The sequence below is a fragment of the Belonocnema kinseyi genome, chromosome 2 (assembly GCF_010883055.1).
Source record: "Belonocnema kinseyi isolate 2016_QV_RU_SX_M_011 chromosome 2, B_treatae_v1, whole genome shotgun sequence".
Classification (NCBI taxonomy): Eukaryota; Metazoa; Arthropoda; class Insecta; order Hymenoptera; family Cynipidae; genus Belonocnema; species Belonocnema kinseyi.
The window spans coordinates 116,820,894-116,840,907 of record NC_046658.1 but is presented as its reverse complement, the minus strand read 5'-3'; the positions used below and the strand labels follow the sequence as shown (position 1 = coordinate 116,840,907).

General features: G+C 31.4%; 1 protein-coding gene across 2 annotated transcripts in view; it reads right to left on the bottom strand.

Annotated features, from left to right (window-relative positions):
- LOC117167030 (max dimerization protein 1-like) overlaps positions 1–20,014 on the bottom strand; it is a 453,587-nt gene that overhangs the window by 429,727 nt on the left and 3,846 nt on the right. For both annotated transcript variants that reach the window (XM_033351586.1, XM_033351587.1), the window contains exons 3-4: positions 12,759–12,852; positions 9,000–9,029 (exon numbers count right to left, since the gene is read on the bottom strand). In XM_033351586.1, the coding sequence (XP_033207477.1) occupies positions 9,000–9,029; positions 12,759–12,852 (124 nt within the window). The remainder of the gene's footprint in view (positions 1–8,999; positions 9,030–12,758; positions 12,853–20,014) is intronic.

The following is a 20,014-nucleotide window of genomic DNA, read 5'->3' as shown; positions in this document are numbered from 1 at the left end:
CGCCAATTAGCACAAATGGTAAGTTCCGACAGTGCCTACAAGTGTGCCTACTGGCCGCTAAATGGCAATACCGGTTTCATATGTATACACCTGGTAGTTCAATTGATTCGACATCACGAATCTCCTCCATTCTTGCATCTACATTGAATTACGTGAAATGGATGTTTACAGTTATATATACATATGTTGGGATAAAATTTTGAATGTTTAACTATAACAGAGCCACTTAGATGTTGGAAATTTATGTGGATATTAAAAGATATATGAAAGTCTGCAACGCAGAGCTTTCTTACCTCGAAGGTTTTTTTGGAGAGGAAAAATCAACTTTTATCAATTATTTTACTCAATAAAAACAATTTACAGCATTATTATTATTAGTATAATATGACACGGAACCTTTACTACCAGCTTCACCAAGTGAACGACAAATGTCGACAGCACCCGTGCAGAAATCGCCCAACTTATTCCCGAGTTCCGATCTGGGCCCGATCGGATTTTCCACATGTGGCCCCAAGGGGGCAGATGATGCGGCTCGCGTCAGAGCTATGTCGGGTCAGGTTAGATTAGACAAGATTATTTCAAGTTTTCTTTTATGGCCGTGATATTGTTTTTCTTTCATATGACTTAAAATGCCAAAAGCAAATAGTAGATTGCGAGTTCGGAATCACAGAATTGTTGGTGAAATTTCTTATATCCGCAATGAAGGCAAAGGTAAGCTTTAATTCGCTAGAACCAACATCACAATTCATTTTTAGCTTCTGAAGATTTCCAGCAATGTATTCGAGAAAGTGTCGTCATTTTAAGCGCATTTACTACTTACGTGAATAAAAACATGTTTTCCAGCTTTTTAGAATTTTATATTTTGTTGCTGATATTCTGAAAATAGAGATTACCTTATGTCAAATGTATGAATTTCCGGATTAATAACATTATAAATTGAATGCTTTTTATATTTTCTCGAACATAACCTCACTTTTTAAATCTCACTCCACGTGCCCCATGTGCATTAGTCAAACAAAAATAATTCCAAAAGAATATTAAGAAAATTTAAAAATATTTATGATTAAAATTTATTTGTGTGTGTGTGTGTGTCAAATAGCTCTAAATTTGAACATTGTTTGTCAAAACATAATAGTTTTCATCAAAATGCAAACTCTTTTCAAAAAAGTTCAAGCAATACAAATAGAAAATGTAATGTAGAATATTGAAAATGAGATATAATGTATAATGATATATAATGAAGAATATTGAAAAATTAAAGTTTTGTAAAATGCAAAGTTGAAAAAATATTAATATAAAAACTTTTTAAAATTTACTAATTATAGAAATAAAAAATTAAAGGGGCCATATCTGGTCCACATTTTGGATGCCCAGACCACATTTTTCCCGATCGGGGCCCGACTGGCGCCAAACCAAAATTTTTACACGGGCTTTTTTCAAGTGGCCGATAGAGGTATGGGTTTCTTGCACTCTGACAACTTTAACATCTCTGATTTTTTAGTCTAACATCTCGGGAGTTTCAATTCAACATAAAAATATTTTTACGTATAACATCTCAAACGATAGCAGAAGTTACGCCTTAATGCCTATCTGTTTCGCTGAACAATTTTATACTTCAAGCATCGATTTTTCTCTGTGAAGGTAATACATATTTTTAGAAAACCTTCTTCAGTTTTCAGATATTAGTGGTGAAAATACGCCCTCTAAATTTCATCACGCGCGAGTAATTGCTTAAAACATTGTAATATATATTTTTATTTGATTGAGGAACGTTCAGTTAAGCGAATACGTTTTTTTCAAAATTACTAACATTACAAAGCTGCCTCTACGCACGAGGAAGCATAAGACCAATTCTTTAAAAAGGGGAAAAACGGGAAAAAGAGGGAAGTCTGCAACTGCGTATTTTCATATTCTCGATCCGTTTTCTGGGATGCACGTGCAGATGCCTGCACATACGAATACGATCGCGTAATGCGGTAATGCATTTGTAGGGGCAAACAGTGACGGGCATCGAAAATAGCCAGTCCGCGTTACAACTCGACTCGCCGAAGCGAAGCCGAGTACATCGCCTCATGTAGCGTGGGTTGTGTGTTGCTCGGAGGTTTCAGTTACATAACAGGCGAGTATGCATAGGTGCGTCTGTATTTATTGCGCGTGCCTGCAATATAGCCACACTACAAGGTATAACGGGTGTCTGCTTTTACTTCGCTCGGTTTGTCACGACTGGGAGTAGGGCATGCAATCCCTCCCTCCCTCCACCTCCTCCTCCTACACATGAAAAAAAAAAATCAATAAACTCTGCTGCACAACCAAGTCCTTCGAAGTGCACGACCGCGACGAACGTACGTATGCATCGCTTTCATCGCTCCCTTTTCTCTCACATTTCTAATTTCAACATTTTTTCTTTTCCTTCTTTTCAATCTCTCATACATGTCCACATTCCTTATTTTCATTCTGATGATGACTATGTTTTTTTTTTTTTAAATAAGTAATTGAACAAGCTATTTAATTAAGGATTTATTTCAGATTTTCAATTTTACATGGACTTTACGATTGGCAGTGTTCCAGAATCAATTGCATAGACAAAATAAAGTTTCTTTTCAACTTAAAAACGGTGAATGGTTCGATTTGAAGAAGGTTCCACATGCGCTAGAGAGGTAAAACTTTTTTCTGGACATAAAATTATTATCAACAACAAAATTTTGACCTTTTAAATTAGTATGTTTTTAAAACTAAAATTTTTAAAATTAGTATGTTCTCAGAGGCTGCCATTCTCTAGAACCAAATTTTGAGTTAGTAGCGTCTTATCGAAACCTTTTTGAGGTTCTTTTGGACTTCAGCGCTGCCATTATCACCGCAATCATACTGTCTTTTAAAAATCAAACGGATCTCTTTTTGCCTTTTTCGTAAAGACTGTGAACTTCAAACTCATACGGATATCTTGTGAATATCGAACAGTGCTTTATAATAGCAGCACCTTTTCTTTAGAATAGTTAGTTAGAATAGTTAGTTAGTTTGCTTTTTCAGCTTAAAAATTTGACTGTATTAAAGAAAATTCGTCTTTTTGACTTGATGAATTTGACAATTTTTTATTTAAAACTAAATATTTTTATTCGAATATCAACTATTAGATTTTTTTGGGAAATTCATCTTTCATTGTTGAAAAATTTTATTAAACGGTTGAAAATTTAACTTTTTTTAATCATCTTCTTGGCTTAAACATATAACAATTTGGTTAAAAGTTTAACTAATTTGTTCAAAATTTATTTTCTGGTTGATAAACCTTCTAAAACGGAGAAAATTGGATTAAAAATCTCGATTTAAGGTATTTTAGGGGATTCTTCAGAGTAACGGGGGGGGGGGGGGGGGGGGGGGGGGGGGGGGTAGTTGAAAAAGTGTATGGACTGTAATCCCTGAAAGTAAATTGTTTTCACAAAAAAGGCTTGTTCGATTTCCTAAAGGGCTACGATTTGGTAAAGCCCAATGCAAAAACTGACTTACATTAAAAATATTCCGAAAATAAACGTATTCTCTCATACTCTGTATGGGAAAATATGTTTTCTTATGGACTACTATATGGTAAAGTGAAATTGCCCATTTATAAACTACCCTAACTTACATTTATTATAATATTCAGCAAAAAATGTAACCTTTCTTATACTTTGTGTGAAAAAATAGGTTTGGAAAATGGGTTTGGAAAATGAGTTAGTACATAGATAACAACATTGTGAATTATTACGCGAAGAGCCGAATGGGTAAAAAGTCTTTTACAGCGAAAATCGACGGTTTATTTTCAGTGCAATATTTATGCTGCTGCATTTGCCTAACCGCATTTCAACTTCACACAAACGATAATAAACAGCATCGAATTTTCGAACAATTTTCAAATTATTTTCTCATTGAGCTGTAGACAGCCTCGTTCTGTTTCAGACCGAAATGACAGTTTGTAAAATGCTCAGGGAATATCGATGCGAATCGATAATTCTACTGATAAAAATATATATATCTTAACTGAAAAACGCGAATTGAATACAAATCATCATCAATGAAGATCTAAATAATAAATTCAAATACTACATAAATTTTTAACATCTGAAAACATATTTTGCTCAATATAGTACAAGTTCCTGCCAATCGTTTTTCAGTCATCTTGAAGAAGTGAGAGTATTCTGAGACATGCATTCTTTAGATTTTAGAACGGCATAATCTGTATTCCTTCTATTTCATCTTGCACTTAAAATTTCATACTGCGTACTCTACGTTAGTTAATTAAAAAAAAAGACGTAATTGGCTACCAAGAATAAAAATTTTAATCGTCAATCCAATTCCAGTAGCTAGCGTAATATTTACTCCACTAAAAACATAATTTTCTAGCACCCTTAAAAATTCAGATTCTTTGAGATAACTGAAAAAGATTTTTGAAAATTTCAGACACGCAAAATGGAAATGTCGACAAAAAAGTTTAATTTTCAAGCCAAAAATATTTAAATTTTAAATCAAAATTAGTTGAATTCATCTAAGAAAGACGAATTATTAACGAAAAGGTTGAATCCTGAACAAAAAGATTAATTATGAAAAAACAGTTGTATTTTTAAACAAAAAGATTACAATTTTTATCTAATGGGACGAATTGTTTACAAAATATTTATTTTTAAACAAAAGAAAAACGAATTTTCAAGGAAAAAATTAGATTTTCAACCAAACAGATGAACTTTTAACTAAAAAAATCTAAACTAAAACTCTTTAACTAAAAAAAGAGCCAAAAAAAGTCCAATTTTCAACAAAATAATTAGATCTTCATTTTTAACAAAAAAAAAGGAATTCTCAACGAAAAATGTAATTATTGTTCATATTTCAACTAAAAAAGGTATTTTTCCAAGAAAAAAATAGCAGTGTTATGGAACGAACGTGTTATTTAAATAAATATCACGAGAATTCTAGATCAATTTGAAAATTTCATATCCCTACCTCACATTACTCCCTTCCCCCAGATAATAATAATCATAATAATAATAAAAAATAGTAAATATTTACTAAAATAGAAAATTTTCAAAAATCTTTTAAACTGACTCGAATTATACCAAAATCGAAAAATCATTTTAAATTTTTCTATATAATTTGAAGCAAGTTTGATCACTTTCTTGAAACCTTTCATAATTTTTTAAACAGCTTCGAATTTTGTATCTTTAAAATATTTTTGGAACTTTGGAAAACTTCTAAATATCTCCTATACGTTTATTTATATTTTTATTAACTTAATTAGTGATATAAAATTTTTTTTTTTAAATTTAATTAAATAATTAATTTAAAATCATTTAAGAACTTTGTAAGTTGTCGCTTGAAATTAATTTTGAAGAAAACAAAATCATTGAAATTTTATCAGGAATCTTTCTCTTACAACTTTTTTTTGATAAATAATAATTTGAAATTTTCTGAGGTATATTGAAACATCTATTTTCTCTCTCGGCACCGATATTTTTTTTCCGGCACCGACAGTATATAAGTTTTTGTCCATAGTTTCATTTTTCTCATCTCTTTAAAAGTATGCAAAATTTTACTAATTATAGCGTGGTAGCAAAATATTAAGAACAGAATTGTTTCCCAATATTAGAACATCATTTGCAATTAACATTTTCTATCAATAAGCAAAATTCGGAAATAAATTGTATCATGCAATTAATTTACTTAAATGGAAATTTTAATTATTAAAATTAATAAGATAGAGAATTCGCAATCTTTATTATCAATTAATGACAAAAAATGAAAACAGACACAAAGTCATATTTACACGTGTCGCAACCAGTCGGGTTTATATTTATTATATTTATTTATATATATTTTATATAGGTATTTTATTTATACATACATACAAGGCATAGTGGTTTGCGACATGGGTAACATGTTTGAAAAGAAAAAAAGTAGCTTAAGTAGCTCCAAGGGGGAAAAATTTAAATTATAAGGAAGTTAGTTAAATGCAATTCCCACATTAAAAATAAAATCAAGTCCCGGATTTTCTTAAATTCCCGCACACACTCAGAAAAAAATTTGGTTGGATCAAAGAAATAAATACACTCCTATATGGTCAATAAAAATGTTGGTTCATGCAACCAAATCGTTCTGTTAAGACAGTCTGGTTGATTATAATAAATATTTTGGTTTGATCCAATAAAATATGTTAATTCATCCAACCAAATATTACTTTTGATCGAGGTTAGATTGCCTGCACCGGTGAACTAAACTGCACCCTGCGAACTAAAAGTTTTACAAAATTCCAAATGTTCTGTATATTGTTGCAGAATGCAGTTTTGCCATACATTGGACACTGCAAGGACACATCCAATGTTCGTTGCACTCATTTTTTCATAAATTCATGACACGACGCACAATCTTTCCGATGCTTTTCGGCACGCAATTGGCATTCGGTATTTTTAGTTGATTTTAATGAAAGGGGTTTGATTAAATGAACCAAATTATCTCGTTACTTTAACCAAATCATTTCCCAATAAATAATATATTCAGCTCAACACATTTATTTGGTTGTATCAACTAAACATGCTCATATAAATAATTACTTTGAATTGAACAAATCAATTCGCTGTGTTTTCTGAATATAACCAAAGGTTTATTTGAGCTGACCAAATTTGTTAGTTTCAACAAAGTAGTTTGAACAAACTGTTTTGTTGAATCAACTTAATCTTTTCTCTGAGTGCAGGAGACACCCTAACAATATATGCGAGATATCGTCACACCACTTTTTTATATAGGAAATTTCTATCTATTTAAAAAAGAACCATTATCTGATATCTTCTCTTCGCGAAATCACAATCGCATGAAAAAAAAGAAATAAAAATAAGTGCAAACTGAAACCCCGGTGAAACATTTCAATACTTTTTTCTCAACATTATCATTAAGCGTCGTGAATAACAATGTTTTAAAATAAAAGCCCTCTACTTTCGAAGCTTTAGATACTCCATCGCTCTCAAGACAATAAGAGGCTAGCTACACGCCATTGACGATTTTAAGAAACAATCGCGCTGCATCTTAACGACGGCAGCCATCCAGCCAGCATACTTAAGGATACACTCATGGTCTCGTACATTTTACAGCGAAAGCATAGGAGGTGCGCAAAAAGTACGGGTTCCAGCGAGGAAAATGTAGGTGTATGCGAGTATATTTTACTTGAAGAGTTTAAGACTTGTGTCAGTGGCTGGGTTAAAGCACCACTAACGGAAGAGGGCGGTGTGCACGGCCGCGGTTCGCGACTTATAAATCACCTCAACAATCGGGGTTAGTACAGACAGGCACCCTTGGAACAGATCCGGTTCACCAGAGTGCCTAGCCCTATTGTGTTCCAAAGTTTCCTGATCTCCACGGAGAATAGGGTTGCACTTAAGATTGCCAACTACGATGTAATTAACCCCTGCCACTGCCTACAATCTTATAGTCTATCGTTGTTATATTCCGTAGAACTTGTCGAAAAAAAAAAGAATAGACTTTATCGCTTTTATAATCAAGCCTCTATAGCTTCAGCAGAAAAGGTAACGTCACTTAAATGTAAATAAAGTTGTGTGAACAATTTCTCATATGGTTCATATTTTTTACAAGGTCATTTTATGTGAATGATTTTCCACATACAGAGCACTTTTGTTTATCGAACGTGTAGCTTACATCAAACCCCGTTTTTCTTTAGAAAACTTGATGAACTTCTCCATTTTAGCTGTAGCCTTGTAGTTTCTGTAGAATGCCTCGTAGGATTCTTTTTTTGTGTATCTTCAGATGCACGGCAATTAGTTTAGAGGTCTCTATTTAAGATAAAATGAATCACCTCTAAATTTATCATTGATAAACTACTTCTCCTCTACTTTTCATCAAGTATGGATCATTTTTTAGGTTCCATCTTCTCATGAAATCTAGAACAAAAGCCGCACTGCTCATTCGTCCTAAATTTGTAGAGAAATATTAAGAACATTCATTACAATGTAAATAAACTTACAAGAAAATGTAGTGTATTTTTATCAGTATCGGTTACCGTACCGTACAAAAACTTCCATATTTCTCAATCAAAATTAACCAAAACAGATGATGATTACTTAGAGCTCGTACGAAACAATGTTTTATCAGAAGGATTTATTGAGTCTTTTTGTTTTCACAATGTACAAAGTAATTTTTTACAGTTTCGAAATCGGATTATTATCCGTTTAGTGTGTAAATATTTTGCTGAATTCTTTTGCTTTACTTATAATCGGAGTACATTAGCAGAAAATTTAAAACATCACCAGAGCCACAGTCTTAATTTGAGCACGAATACTTTTATACTATTTAGAGCCAAGGAGCATATTTTTTATGAAAAGCAAAGAACTTGAACCATATTTGAAAAACAGTTTCTGTTGCCAAAATTGCCCTATATAGTATGCACCTATGTATAAGTTGCAGGCACCAAACTAATTTGAGAAATTCAAATTAGTATACCAATAGTAGCATACATTTTAAAAACAGCCTCGTTAGATCACCGGGGCTCACGGAATTTATATTGTAAATCCATTGAAATTGTTTTTAACCTTTAAAGCCCTTAAAGATCCTCATAAGCCGCGTAGGTCTAGTAAAATCCTTTAAAATACCTTTAAAGACCGTAAAGTATCCTAAAACCTTTTGAAAATTCGATTTTTGAGATGGCACATGTTAATTTGGCCAATCTAGTGGCGAAAGTCCAAGGCCTGAGACTGTAAAAAAATTGATGATGTTCAAAAATGGATTTTTCTTACTTGGACTCAACACAAACTTCTTATTATAAAAAAAGATTATTGACCTTTTATGAGCCAAACATTTGTCGGTAAAACGAGGATGCATCTTCCGGTTGCGTATTCCTTACTATAATCATAAGAAGCGTAAGAAAAGAAAGGTGTTTACATAATAATACCTGTGGGTCGATAACAGAGTTACGGTAATGACCGCCTCGATTATCTTTACACTACTCGACTATGTGCATAAAGTCCACTCACCTGTTTTTCTCCAACTCATTATGAGTCGTCCTGAAATCAGAAAAAAATCGCGGTTAAAAAATTTAATTCTAATTATTTAAAATTAATTAATTAAAATTCTAGTCACTGTGGAGCAAAACGAATTGATTTAACAACTCCAATGAATCAAATAGTCAGTAATACTTATTTGATATTTCCAAAGAGGACACTCAATCTGTGCTAGTTCCAAAGGTTTAATTTTACGGTCTTAAACATTACATAATATTAAATCAAAGAAACATTTCTCTGACCCTATATCATAGATAGAATGTGTTTGACTTTAACAATGGTATGCTGGAATCAAATACATTTGATTTGAATCCACCAAATATTTGTTTAACTCAATAAAATATTTATTTCACTTTTTATCAAAGAAAGAATTTGTTTTATTCAAAAAAACATTTTTTGAGTTCAATAAATTAACTCTCATGTTCCAGATTTAACGAAATATAATATATATACACAAATGTACATTTCCCATAAAATCGCATAAAAACCTTTGCATTTTTTTAAAGTAACCCAACAGCTTTAAATTCCGTTTGATACCTTTAATAACCTCTGACATCAGATGATATCCCCTACAAAAATCATGGAAAACTCTTCAATCTTTTTAAACCACTTGAAATTTTTTTAATTTTATCAAATACGTAGAAATCAATAAAAGTCTCTTAAAATTATATTTCAGCTATTTTCTGAAATTCTTCAGAAATCCCTTAATGCCTATGAAAGATTCTAAAGATTTCGAAATCTAGTTACATTCCTTAAAACTTTGTAAGAATATTTAAACTCTTTAAAACCCTTTGAAATCCCAAAAAATCTGATAAAGGTCCTTGCGATTACTTGAAATCCGTTAAAAGTCCTTGAATTATGTTTAAATCCTTCGAATTATACCGAAAATTCTACAAATTTGTAGACCCCCTTGAAATCTTCTGAAATCTTACGAAATAATTTCTTTGAAATGCTTTAGAATTGATCAAATCCCTTAAATCATGGAAAATCCCTAGAAATGTTTTCAAGTCCCGTACAACATCTTAAAATCTTTACTATCTTTTAAAACACCTTTAAAAACGTTTACATCTTTGAAATCCTTTTTAAATCCCTTGAATTTTCCTTTAATCCTTTGAAATTCCTTAGCATCTTGCCAGAAAAAATATTATTTTATCTGAAGAAAAAGTTCGTTGGTTAAAATAAATTTCTTCTAGTTCAGAGAAATGTTTTATTTTGTGCCAATGAAATTTTTTTTCAATTTAAAATGTGTTCCTTCATTTTCAAGTTATTTTTCAGAAAAGTAAAAAAAAAGCCCTGAAATCAGTAAAAATCTTAATAAAGCCCTTGAAATCTGTTTAAATCTCCTGAATTTTTTAGAAATCCTATGAAATATTTTTAAATTATCCGAAATAGCTTGGGATCTTGAAATTTCGATTTTGGAGACAATTTCGAACCAATCGACTCAGATTATTACAATTCCCCAACAGGAGAAGTAATAATCCAAAAAATTCCACATTTATAAAAACATCAACTTCAAAGAATTCTTTAAAAAGAAACGAAGAGGAATTTGCCACATACTGGTCCCTATAAGTATAAAAAAGACGGAGAAATAATAATGAAACAGTGGGAAGTTGGTTTTAGTTGACTCTTTCTCTTATCTCCCTCTGTTTTCTTTTGTTATATATTTGTCTGTATAATGAACCGACAAGATGGTAGTTGGAAAGCTAATTTTGATTTGCGCTTTCATGTTTTTTGACTTTAATAAGTTAAACAGATCATAAGGAACTAAATTTCATTTCAATCTTGAAGGAACAATGCCGTTTATTTGTCCTAGGACATGTCTAAATAAATCTAGACATATGAGTACTCAGTAGATAGTACAATTATCATAGGATGTTGGCACCCAGGAAGGTAATGTACAGTCTTAACATTAAATACGCAATGCAACCTCGAATGCCACTGTGACTTCAAAAGAGGAAATAATATTATCAGCTAGAATTACGAAAGAGTGAGTAAATAAATACTGTATCCGTCCGATGACCAGCAGCTCGTGGCTGCTAAACGACTAATACAAACAGTTCCACAGTTGGTGTTAAAATAGTGAGAAATTGCAGAGAGAGCAACATTAGATGAAAGCGAAGAGAAGCATCTTTACGATCGTGAACTAGTGTAATAATATTCGCACATGAATACTTCTGCTGTGCGTTGTGACCACGTGCATTTATTTTGCGGATTTATTATGTGTAGTTTTATGGGAGTAGGGTTCTGGACGACAACCATTGAGGGGAAAAGCGCATTCACATTAAGAGGATTAGGACCAAATCCGTGTTATTTACGGTAACCAAATCATTTTTCGGAAACCTTGATAATAAAATACCAAAATTCAATATCCGAACTACTAATCTATATTAAAAATCATTTGAATTTGCTTTGTCGTTTGTTACAAAACATTTGTCATTCTGAACTTCAAGTTTATCGCATTGCTATTTTGGATTTTTTTTTCGTAGAACCCATTATTCCTGAATTCTTGATTTTTGTTTAAACTTCTGAAGTGATGTATCCTTTTCAAAAACTCAAAAATATCTCTATTAGAAGTAATTCGACGTAGAATTTCATAGGCTTTCTAAATATTTAAAAAAATTCATAGCTTTATTTTCAAACAAGTTATTGTGGTTCAAAGTCAGCAGTGATTTTTAATAGTACTCACTAGCCATTTCCGGCGGTAGTACACAGTAAAAATAAAAATACTTAAAGTTATATTAGACTTCATTTCAGATTTGACTTGAATTAAGGAAGTAACTGAATTTAAGTGTGCAAACTATGTAGAATAAAGCACTAACTTATGTTAAATCAGAAATCAGCATTTTTCTACTGACGTTACAGAACGCTTACGCTACTATACCGCTCCTGGCCATTTATTCTAGTCGCGTCCTACTCCAGTACTCCATGTCGCGTTATGGTCAGTGCCGGCTATAATACTATGTTTCCATAATTCGGGGAGTTTTAGTTTCACGGATTTAAAAAAGTGCTGCAGCCAAATCAGTTTCAGTTATCAGCCAATATTTGGATTATTAAACCCATCAAAATAATTTAATTATTACGAAACTTTTTACTTCGCAATGCAAGCGTCCTTCCAATACATTACATAACGCAATTTTCCGAAGATTTTGAACCGGACCTGACCCTTATTTTCAGCTAGAGTATTAAATTAAGGTTGCATTAGCTTTCAGTATACATACATTCTTAATTGAAGAGCGACCATTCCTAAATTTCAGATCGTGCCTCCTGAATTTCAGATAGTCCCGACTTGAATTTCAGAAATCTAATTCCCTTAATTTCATGTTTAGATGTAATTCTTAATTTGAGATTGCCTATACTTCTTTTTGTGTCACCATAAAGCTTAAAATAAGCAGAATTTTCAACTTAAATTAAATTTTTTTTGCTGTGTATATAACGGTAATCTCAATCTGAAGGCAAATGCCGAGGGACTTAGTTACGGCTTGCTTAGAGTCTTAGACTTTAATAGGATTTTGGTTTCCGAATGACAAATAATTTGTAAATCTTTGGTAGATGGTGAAATATGATGAAAGGTAAAAGCCGCCGTTAGATATAAGGAAAAAGGAAGTAGCCGAACGGTAGCTGTAAACATGATTATGCATTCATAATACCCAAACAGACACAGGTATGTATCCAAGGATGTCCTTCAAAATTTAAAGCGCGATGTTGGCGATAGAACGGTAGACAATTACTAACCTGCTGCCCTGGGATTTTTTCGTTTTGGACCTCTTACTGGATGACCGCATGTCGTCAGGTATCGGCATTGTCGAAGCGTAGCCATGTTCAGCTTCTGTAAGAGCAAGTAAGGTGGCCTTTAAAACTATCTTAAAAACATATTAGATTGTTTATTATTAATTATTCACACAAGTATTTGTTTCAAATGAGTTGAGGGATGCTCTCTCAATTCGAATCAGTGACTTACTTCCGGCTATTTGAATAACTTAAATTTCACTCAGAATCAGCGATTATTAACTGAATTTCAATAATAAATCTCATTTTAAAATCCGGCCTGAAATACGGCTTTAATTGGTACAATAATTAAAACTAATGAGAATCAACTGGGCAGTTCAATTCATAACACTTGATGTATACCCAGAAATCCCTAAAATCCGTAGAAGTTCGTTGAAATTTAATTTATCCCCGAAAGTTCTCTAGAAATTTTTCTTAGAAAAACCTATGAATTTTTCTGAAATCTCTTTAAGTTTCTTGGAATTGATTTATGAAATCAATTAAATCTTGGGAGAATCCTATCGAACTCATAAAAATCGAGTAAAACCACGCAAATGTCACAAAAAATCTGGAAATCTGCAATATAATTAAAAATTACTTTAAAATAATGAAATCTTAGAAATCCCTCCAATTTTTTTTAATCCCTTAAAATGTATAGGAATCCCTTATAATCTTATGGAATCTTGGAATATCTTTTGAAATCCTATGAACCCTTCAAATATTGTAAAATTTCTTGAAATCCTTCGAATTTTTGAAGCTTATAAAATGATTTTAAATTCCTTGGAAATCTTTTATTCTCTTCAAATTTTGTATCATCTTACGAAATCGCATGAAATTCCTCGGAATCTTTTAAAACATACTATAATCTTTAAAATGCTTTGACATTTCAAAACCCCCTTAAATCTTGCGAAATACCTAGAAAACGTTTGGAATCTTCTACAGCATATTGAAATCTTTATTTATCTTTTTAAATTGCTTTAAAAAAATAACTTTCTCTAGACATTTTTTGAAATACCCGAAAACCTTTTGAAATAGCTTACAAGCTTTTAAATTCTTTGAAATTATTTAAGAACTCTTTAAGCAATCCTGTATGAATCCCTTACATAAGGTGAAATCCCTGAAATATGTAAAAATCCTTCTAAATCCCTAGAAATTTATTTTCATTTATTCCCTGAAATTCTCTTAGAAATCCGTTGGAATCCATTAAAATCATTTCAAGGTCATTAATATCCAGGATCACTCTGACATTTTCTGAAATCATACGGAATTCTTTGAACAACCTGTACAACACGTTTAAATCTTTAATATCTTCGAAAATTCCTTTTAAACATCTTAAATCATTGAAATCCTCTAGAAAACTATAACTAAAATCCTTCAAATCCTTTAAAATCGATTTATTTTCTTAAATTTTTAGTCTTTCACTGTAAAAGGCCGATCTTAAAAAGTAAGCGGCTTCAATGTAGTTTTGAGTTGCAACATTTATGAGACAAGATAACAAATGAAGAAACCATTAAAATTAGCAGTGTCCAAAACTATAGCTAACCAAGTTCACACCAATTTTCTTCTATTAATCAACTTGAAATTATTGAAACTATTTAAATCCCATAAAATCGTGAAAATGGCCTTAAACCCCTCGGAATCTTTTAAAATGCCCTAAAAGAAGAATGAACTCAACATTTTTTTTAATAAAGTAGATTTCTCTTTCAAAGTTAAAAAATCGCAGCATTTGAGACGGTTACATTAAACAAAAATTAATGTCTAGTCGTGTACTTGCTCGCAAACAAGTGCCCGCTTGACTTGACACGTTGCAGCGCAGTAAGTGGAGTGATAAAATGAGATCATCGTTCCGGGGACGATCGCATCAACAACACACGAGCTCAGGACCCAGCACACTGAGGTAAACATGCGGAAACTAAAAAAAAACATCAATTTACGTAGCTCAGGCGGATATGAGAGTCACATCAGAACGTTAACCAAAACACACCGATTCCTCTATACTTTTCTGCACAACTCGTATAATGAACGGGTTTGATAATCACTCGACATTTGCGACATTGCTCTGTTTTCTTTCCAATTTCCGGTGCCTTTTTGACTATTAAGTGCTGTAGGATCAAATCAAGGTTGTTCAATTTTAAAGCCGGTTAAATAAGCTTTTCCTTTTATATTGCTGGTTATTTCTGTAGCTCTTTAGCACTATTATTTTACTGCAACTTCATTATCAACGATAACATATTAAAGACGCATCAGAATACAACCATTAAATCATCCAGCAGTAACATTTTTTATAATTTCATTGTGTCGACAAATGGTAGAGTCAAATACGGAACAAATTGTCAATCAACTGAAATATTTGGTAGTAAATGCATATTACTCAGTACACATTGCTGACGTAATATGATGTACTCTAAATTTTCATGAACGATACGAAATAATTTTTTCCCATCCCCATCCACAGGCGATTGAAATTTTGCACAGTTTTATAGGTATACAAAATATTTTCACATGACGTAATTATTTTAGACAAATTTTTCATTTTATGTCTACTATTATGAAGAGCCATATAAAGGTAGGTTCGAATATCAGCCATGACTTTATTATTACTATTATCATCAAGTGGGCGGTCACTTGCAACTAGATATTACGGAAAAGCATTAACGTCTCACCATGTTGCACTGAAATTTACTGCTTAATGCTATTAACTTATCACCCATTCCCTTATAACTTTAATTTAACAGGTTTCTATAAATGCCTCCTTGTAATATAAAAAATGCATATACAATAGAAGAAAATGAATTTCAAAATGGATCTTAATTAAAGTTTCTTAATGTCAATAGTATTAATTATTAATAGTAAAAAGCTAACTGTATTTTCCACGGACTAAATGACGCTTATTCATACAAATATAAATATAAATATATATATATATATATATATATATACATACATATACATACACGCAATAATGCATTTCAACTGAATTGAAATTACATATTTGCATCATTAATTTTTATGAATATAAGATTTTCATAGGATAAGTTGTTCCATAAAGGAATATTTTACAACAGTACATGATATATAACTGCACAAATTGCACGTATATCATTTCGCAATTTGTGTTGCACATTAAATGTGACTTGCAGTTGTAATTCAGAGATGTTAGGAGGTTTCTTCGATAACCCACGGGGCTAAGAATGTCGCTTTTTCTTTTGACACAGTCCTAAAGAAGTTTTTCTGATGAATGTTGATGCACTGAATCCAAATCGATTGTTCAAATCGCTCTATCAGTTGCTTTTAAGATTTTCTAACATGAAAGTGCCAATATTAAAACGTTAATTTTGGTCACGAGGTGGCCTTTTAAACCCTCCGTAAAAGAAGGGCGAAAATTGCCGTGTGAGCGGCCTCATTTTCGCTAAAACTTAATACAACCGTAAAGGGTTAATAAATATCAAGCTTTATTTTAAACACAAAAAAAAAGATTTAAGTTTGTACTTGGTTTAATTTATTTACAACAGCAACAAACCGTAATTTTCACCTTTCATTTAAGGAGGTTTAAAAGGCCACAAATTTCTATTTAGGTACTTTTAAGTTATAACATATTGAAAACGGGATCTGATAAAGCAATTTGGACAACGGATTTAGATTCATCAACATAGGTCTGTGTAATTTGTTCCAAGGGTTTGAAGCTTCACTTATTTTCTCGTAATTATACATTTCAATCACAGTGTGTGATAGATGAGACTGCATTCTGTTGTTTTCTTTGCAGCTGGTACGCATATGAACTCTCTTTGTAAGCTAGAGTACTTCGTTAATGCACCTCTCACTAATTGCCTTGTATGTAAGGCTTTGTTTATCGTACCATACAAGATTAGTGGTGATAATTAAACAGAGTAATATATACTCTTTTATTATTCTGCTTTAAAATACTTTCTGTAAAATGCTGCATTGGTTTTTGTTCAATTTCTTAATAATAAAATTACTAAAACTTTTAATTGTAGACGAATGCTATTTTTCTTTTAGCTGTTTTGTCTCTTTCCTTACCAAATTTTCATCTATATAGGGACAATAAATGGCCATGTTCAATACAGAAAGAAATTAAGTTTCATTTTGAACAAAAGAAAGGCATTAAAACTTTCTGAAAGAAAACTGAAGCACAACTGGCTCATTTTAAAGAATGGAAGCATTGAAAGCTATTCTGTCTGAATCTTAGTATTTCTTTTATTCTAATGTTACTGGATTTTATTCCTTTGCGTATATGTACAATATACGCTTTCTACAGACAATTCAATTTGTAAGAAGTCTACACCTGGGATTTGCTTTCCATAACTTAATGTATGAATATTAAAAAATTAAAAATGGCTAACGACTTAACATAACGTTGATTTAAAGGAAGCAGTTTAGAAATTTTAGCCTTTTGCCGTTTGTAAGAAAGGACAATTTGTCTAATGGTACCGAACCAATGTAATTAACGTTCTTCCGACTATGTACCTTATGAATATTGTATTAACATAAGAATGCTTAAGATAAGTATAATTTTTTTTATGTTGTACTTGTCAAATAATTACTATTCTAAAGTTTTTCACATTATTTTTTAAGTATTTTGTTTAGGTGACGAATATAAGTCTGAATTAGTAATTAATCTGCATAAGTGAACCCATACAAAAAAATTTTGCATCTTAGGTAAGTTTCTTCATATACCATTCTCTGAAGAAGTATTTATATAAACCTGCTTATTGCAATGAGAAGTTCTTTAATTAATTGGCAGTCTTTTCTAATTAATCAGGGACTCTAATGATCAGGCAACTAGAAATTCCTGGTTTTTCCCAACCATATTGTTTCCTCGACCAGTTTTAAGATGCCTTTTTGTAAGTTTTTCCAAACCAATGTATAGAAATGGGAATTTCAACATAATATACACATAACAAGTTTACCCGTGAAAAAAACAATTACCTATTTACAAGTGTCAAACTTATTCTCAATTACAGACTGGAGTGATCAATATTATTAGAAACTACATTGCCGATATCGGAATTTGGTTTAAAATAAGACAAGATAAAGTCATTATGTCAATTATTTAAGAAAATTCGTACTCAAATGTAAAAATTTTAATGTTTTCTTCTGAAAGTAAAGTTTGTGTAAAATATATTAACCAAAACACGCAACGATGTGTTACAAATTATTCCGCGTTTCAGTATAAGTATTAAGCCACTTGTGGGCCCCCAAAGAAAACCCCATAAATGACAAATTGGAGTTTTACGTAAGATTACGGTTTATTAACGCTTTTTGAAAGTTTTCTTTTCATAAATTATCATTAATCAGTCATTTAGGACAACCAATCATTTGTTAACTAATTTTCCATTGTTTAAATAACATCAAATTAATGTCACGAACTGAGCTATATTCGAGAAGTTATATTTTCTTGAAACAATTATAATAATAAAATAATATAAAAATGATTTTAATAGTAAGTGTCTGTTAAGAATGAAAGTCTATAGCTTACTTAAAAAATGAGAAGCATTTTATCCCGCGCAATTTTCGATTAAGAATACCCATGAATGAAAAATATAATGTTTTAACAAAATAAAATTCGTGTAAACAATTTAAACATTTAAGAGCATTCTTAGAAAACAAATTAGTACTAAAAAACATTTAACTCTTTCGAAAAGTTGGTGACATGAAATGTTTTTTCTGCCTTTTTTCAAGTAAACTACATACTTGAACGAACACATACTATTTAAACAATTGTAAAATTATTTAAATAAATTATTTTATTGTCATCATTGATTAAAAAACTCAGAAAGTCTAGAAAATATGTTCAATTCGCGACTTTCCTGAAAAGAACACACTTTTAAAAATAAATTCAAGTTGTTTAAACAATTAAAAATTAGTTAAAAATTTCTGAGTATTCTTAAATTATATATCATTAGTTACTTAAGAAAAAAAGTTTTAACCCTACACGGATCCTGCGGGGGACAAATGTGCCCCACGCGAAATTCAATTAATTCTCCTGACCAAATATCTCTGATTTTTTGGTGCAGACCCAAACCATAATTCAGTTCGACTATCCTAGAGTGCGGTGAAGTGGTTGATGTTGTCGGTTGTTCGCTGTCTGTCAAGTAAAAAGCAAATGCTGAGCGCTTGGGGCACATTTGTCCTCAAGAGGATCCGTTACGTTCGAGTTTCGTCACGTTAGGTCAATTTCATATTTTCATGTAAATAAACGCATTTAACGTATATTTACAGTATATCATGGTGTTTTAATGTTTCGAGTTGATTTTTGGTAATTCAAGTGAAAATTATATGTAAAAATTACTAAAAATGTGATATATATCAATGTAAAGTTGTTTTCTTTAATTTTATTCATACAGTACTCATAATTTTCAATAATAAATCAATTAATAAATAACAAATGAATCATTGTTTTTTTTTATCAAAGGTGTCCAGAATATACGAACTGTGACTACAGTGTCGCAGGAAAGAGAGAGAAGTCGCAACCGACCTGTGTGTGATGAACATAGGGCGGTCTTTTGCAACCTTTGCACCGACGTATATTGAGCTTATTTGATGCAAAATTTATTTTAATTGTTTTTTAATTCAATTTTATTTCGAGAATTAGTTTGAAAATAAAAATAGTTTTTTGGAAAAGGCTTGTTTTTTTAATTCTGATGAATTCTTACTATCTTTCAAACTTACTAAGCGCTTTTTCATTGAAAAAAACTTTTTCTTAATTTTTGTATCTTTATTTAAATGAAACCATCTTATTGTGCATCATAAAACAAAGAGATTGACCTATTATATATTCAAATTATTTATAATAATAAGCACTCTGCCCGCACTTATGATATTTCTCATTTTCTTAAATTTTCTAACATCGAATGTTCAAATAAATTTACTTTTTGGAAGGATACTAATTATAACCTAAATCACCTGAATCCTTAAACGGCCAAAACACCACTACCGGTACACTGCTTTTCAACGGCCAATAACTAAGACTATTCGACACTGGAAAAAATTCAGACACATATATTTTTATTGCTTAAGATCTCCTCTTTCCGACGGTGCCAATGAAATTCCTCAAAAAATTTATTTATTGTCTCAAAATGCAGTTTAAACAAAAAAAAAATTGATTTTTCGTGCCTATTTTTTTTGTGAACCATTTTCCAAAGCTTTTCGAGTCTGTAATTAACCTGGAATCTCACTAACCGGTGGAATAAATGTCTAAACTT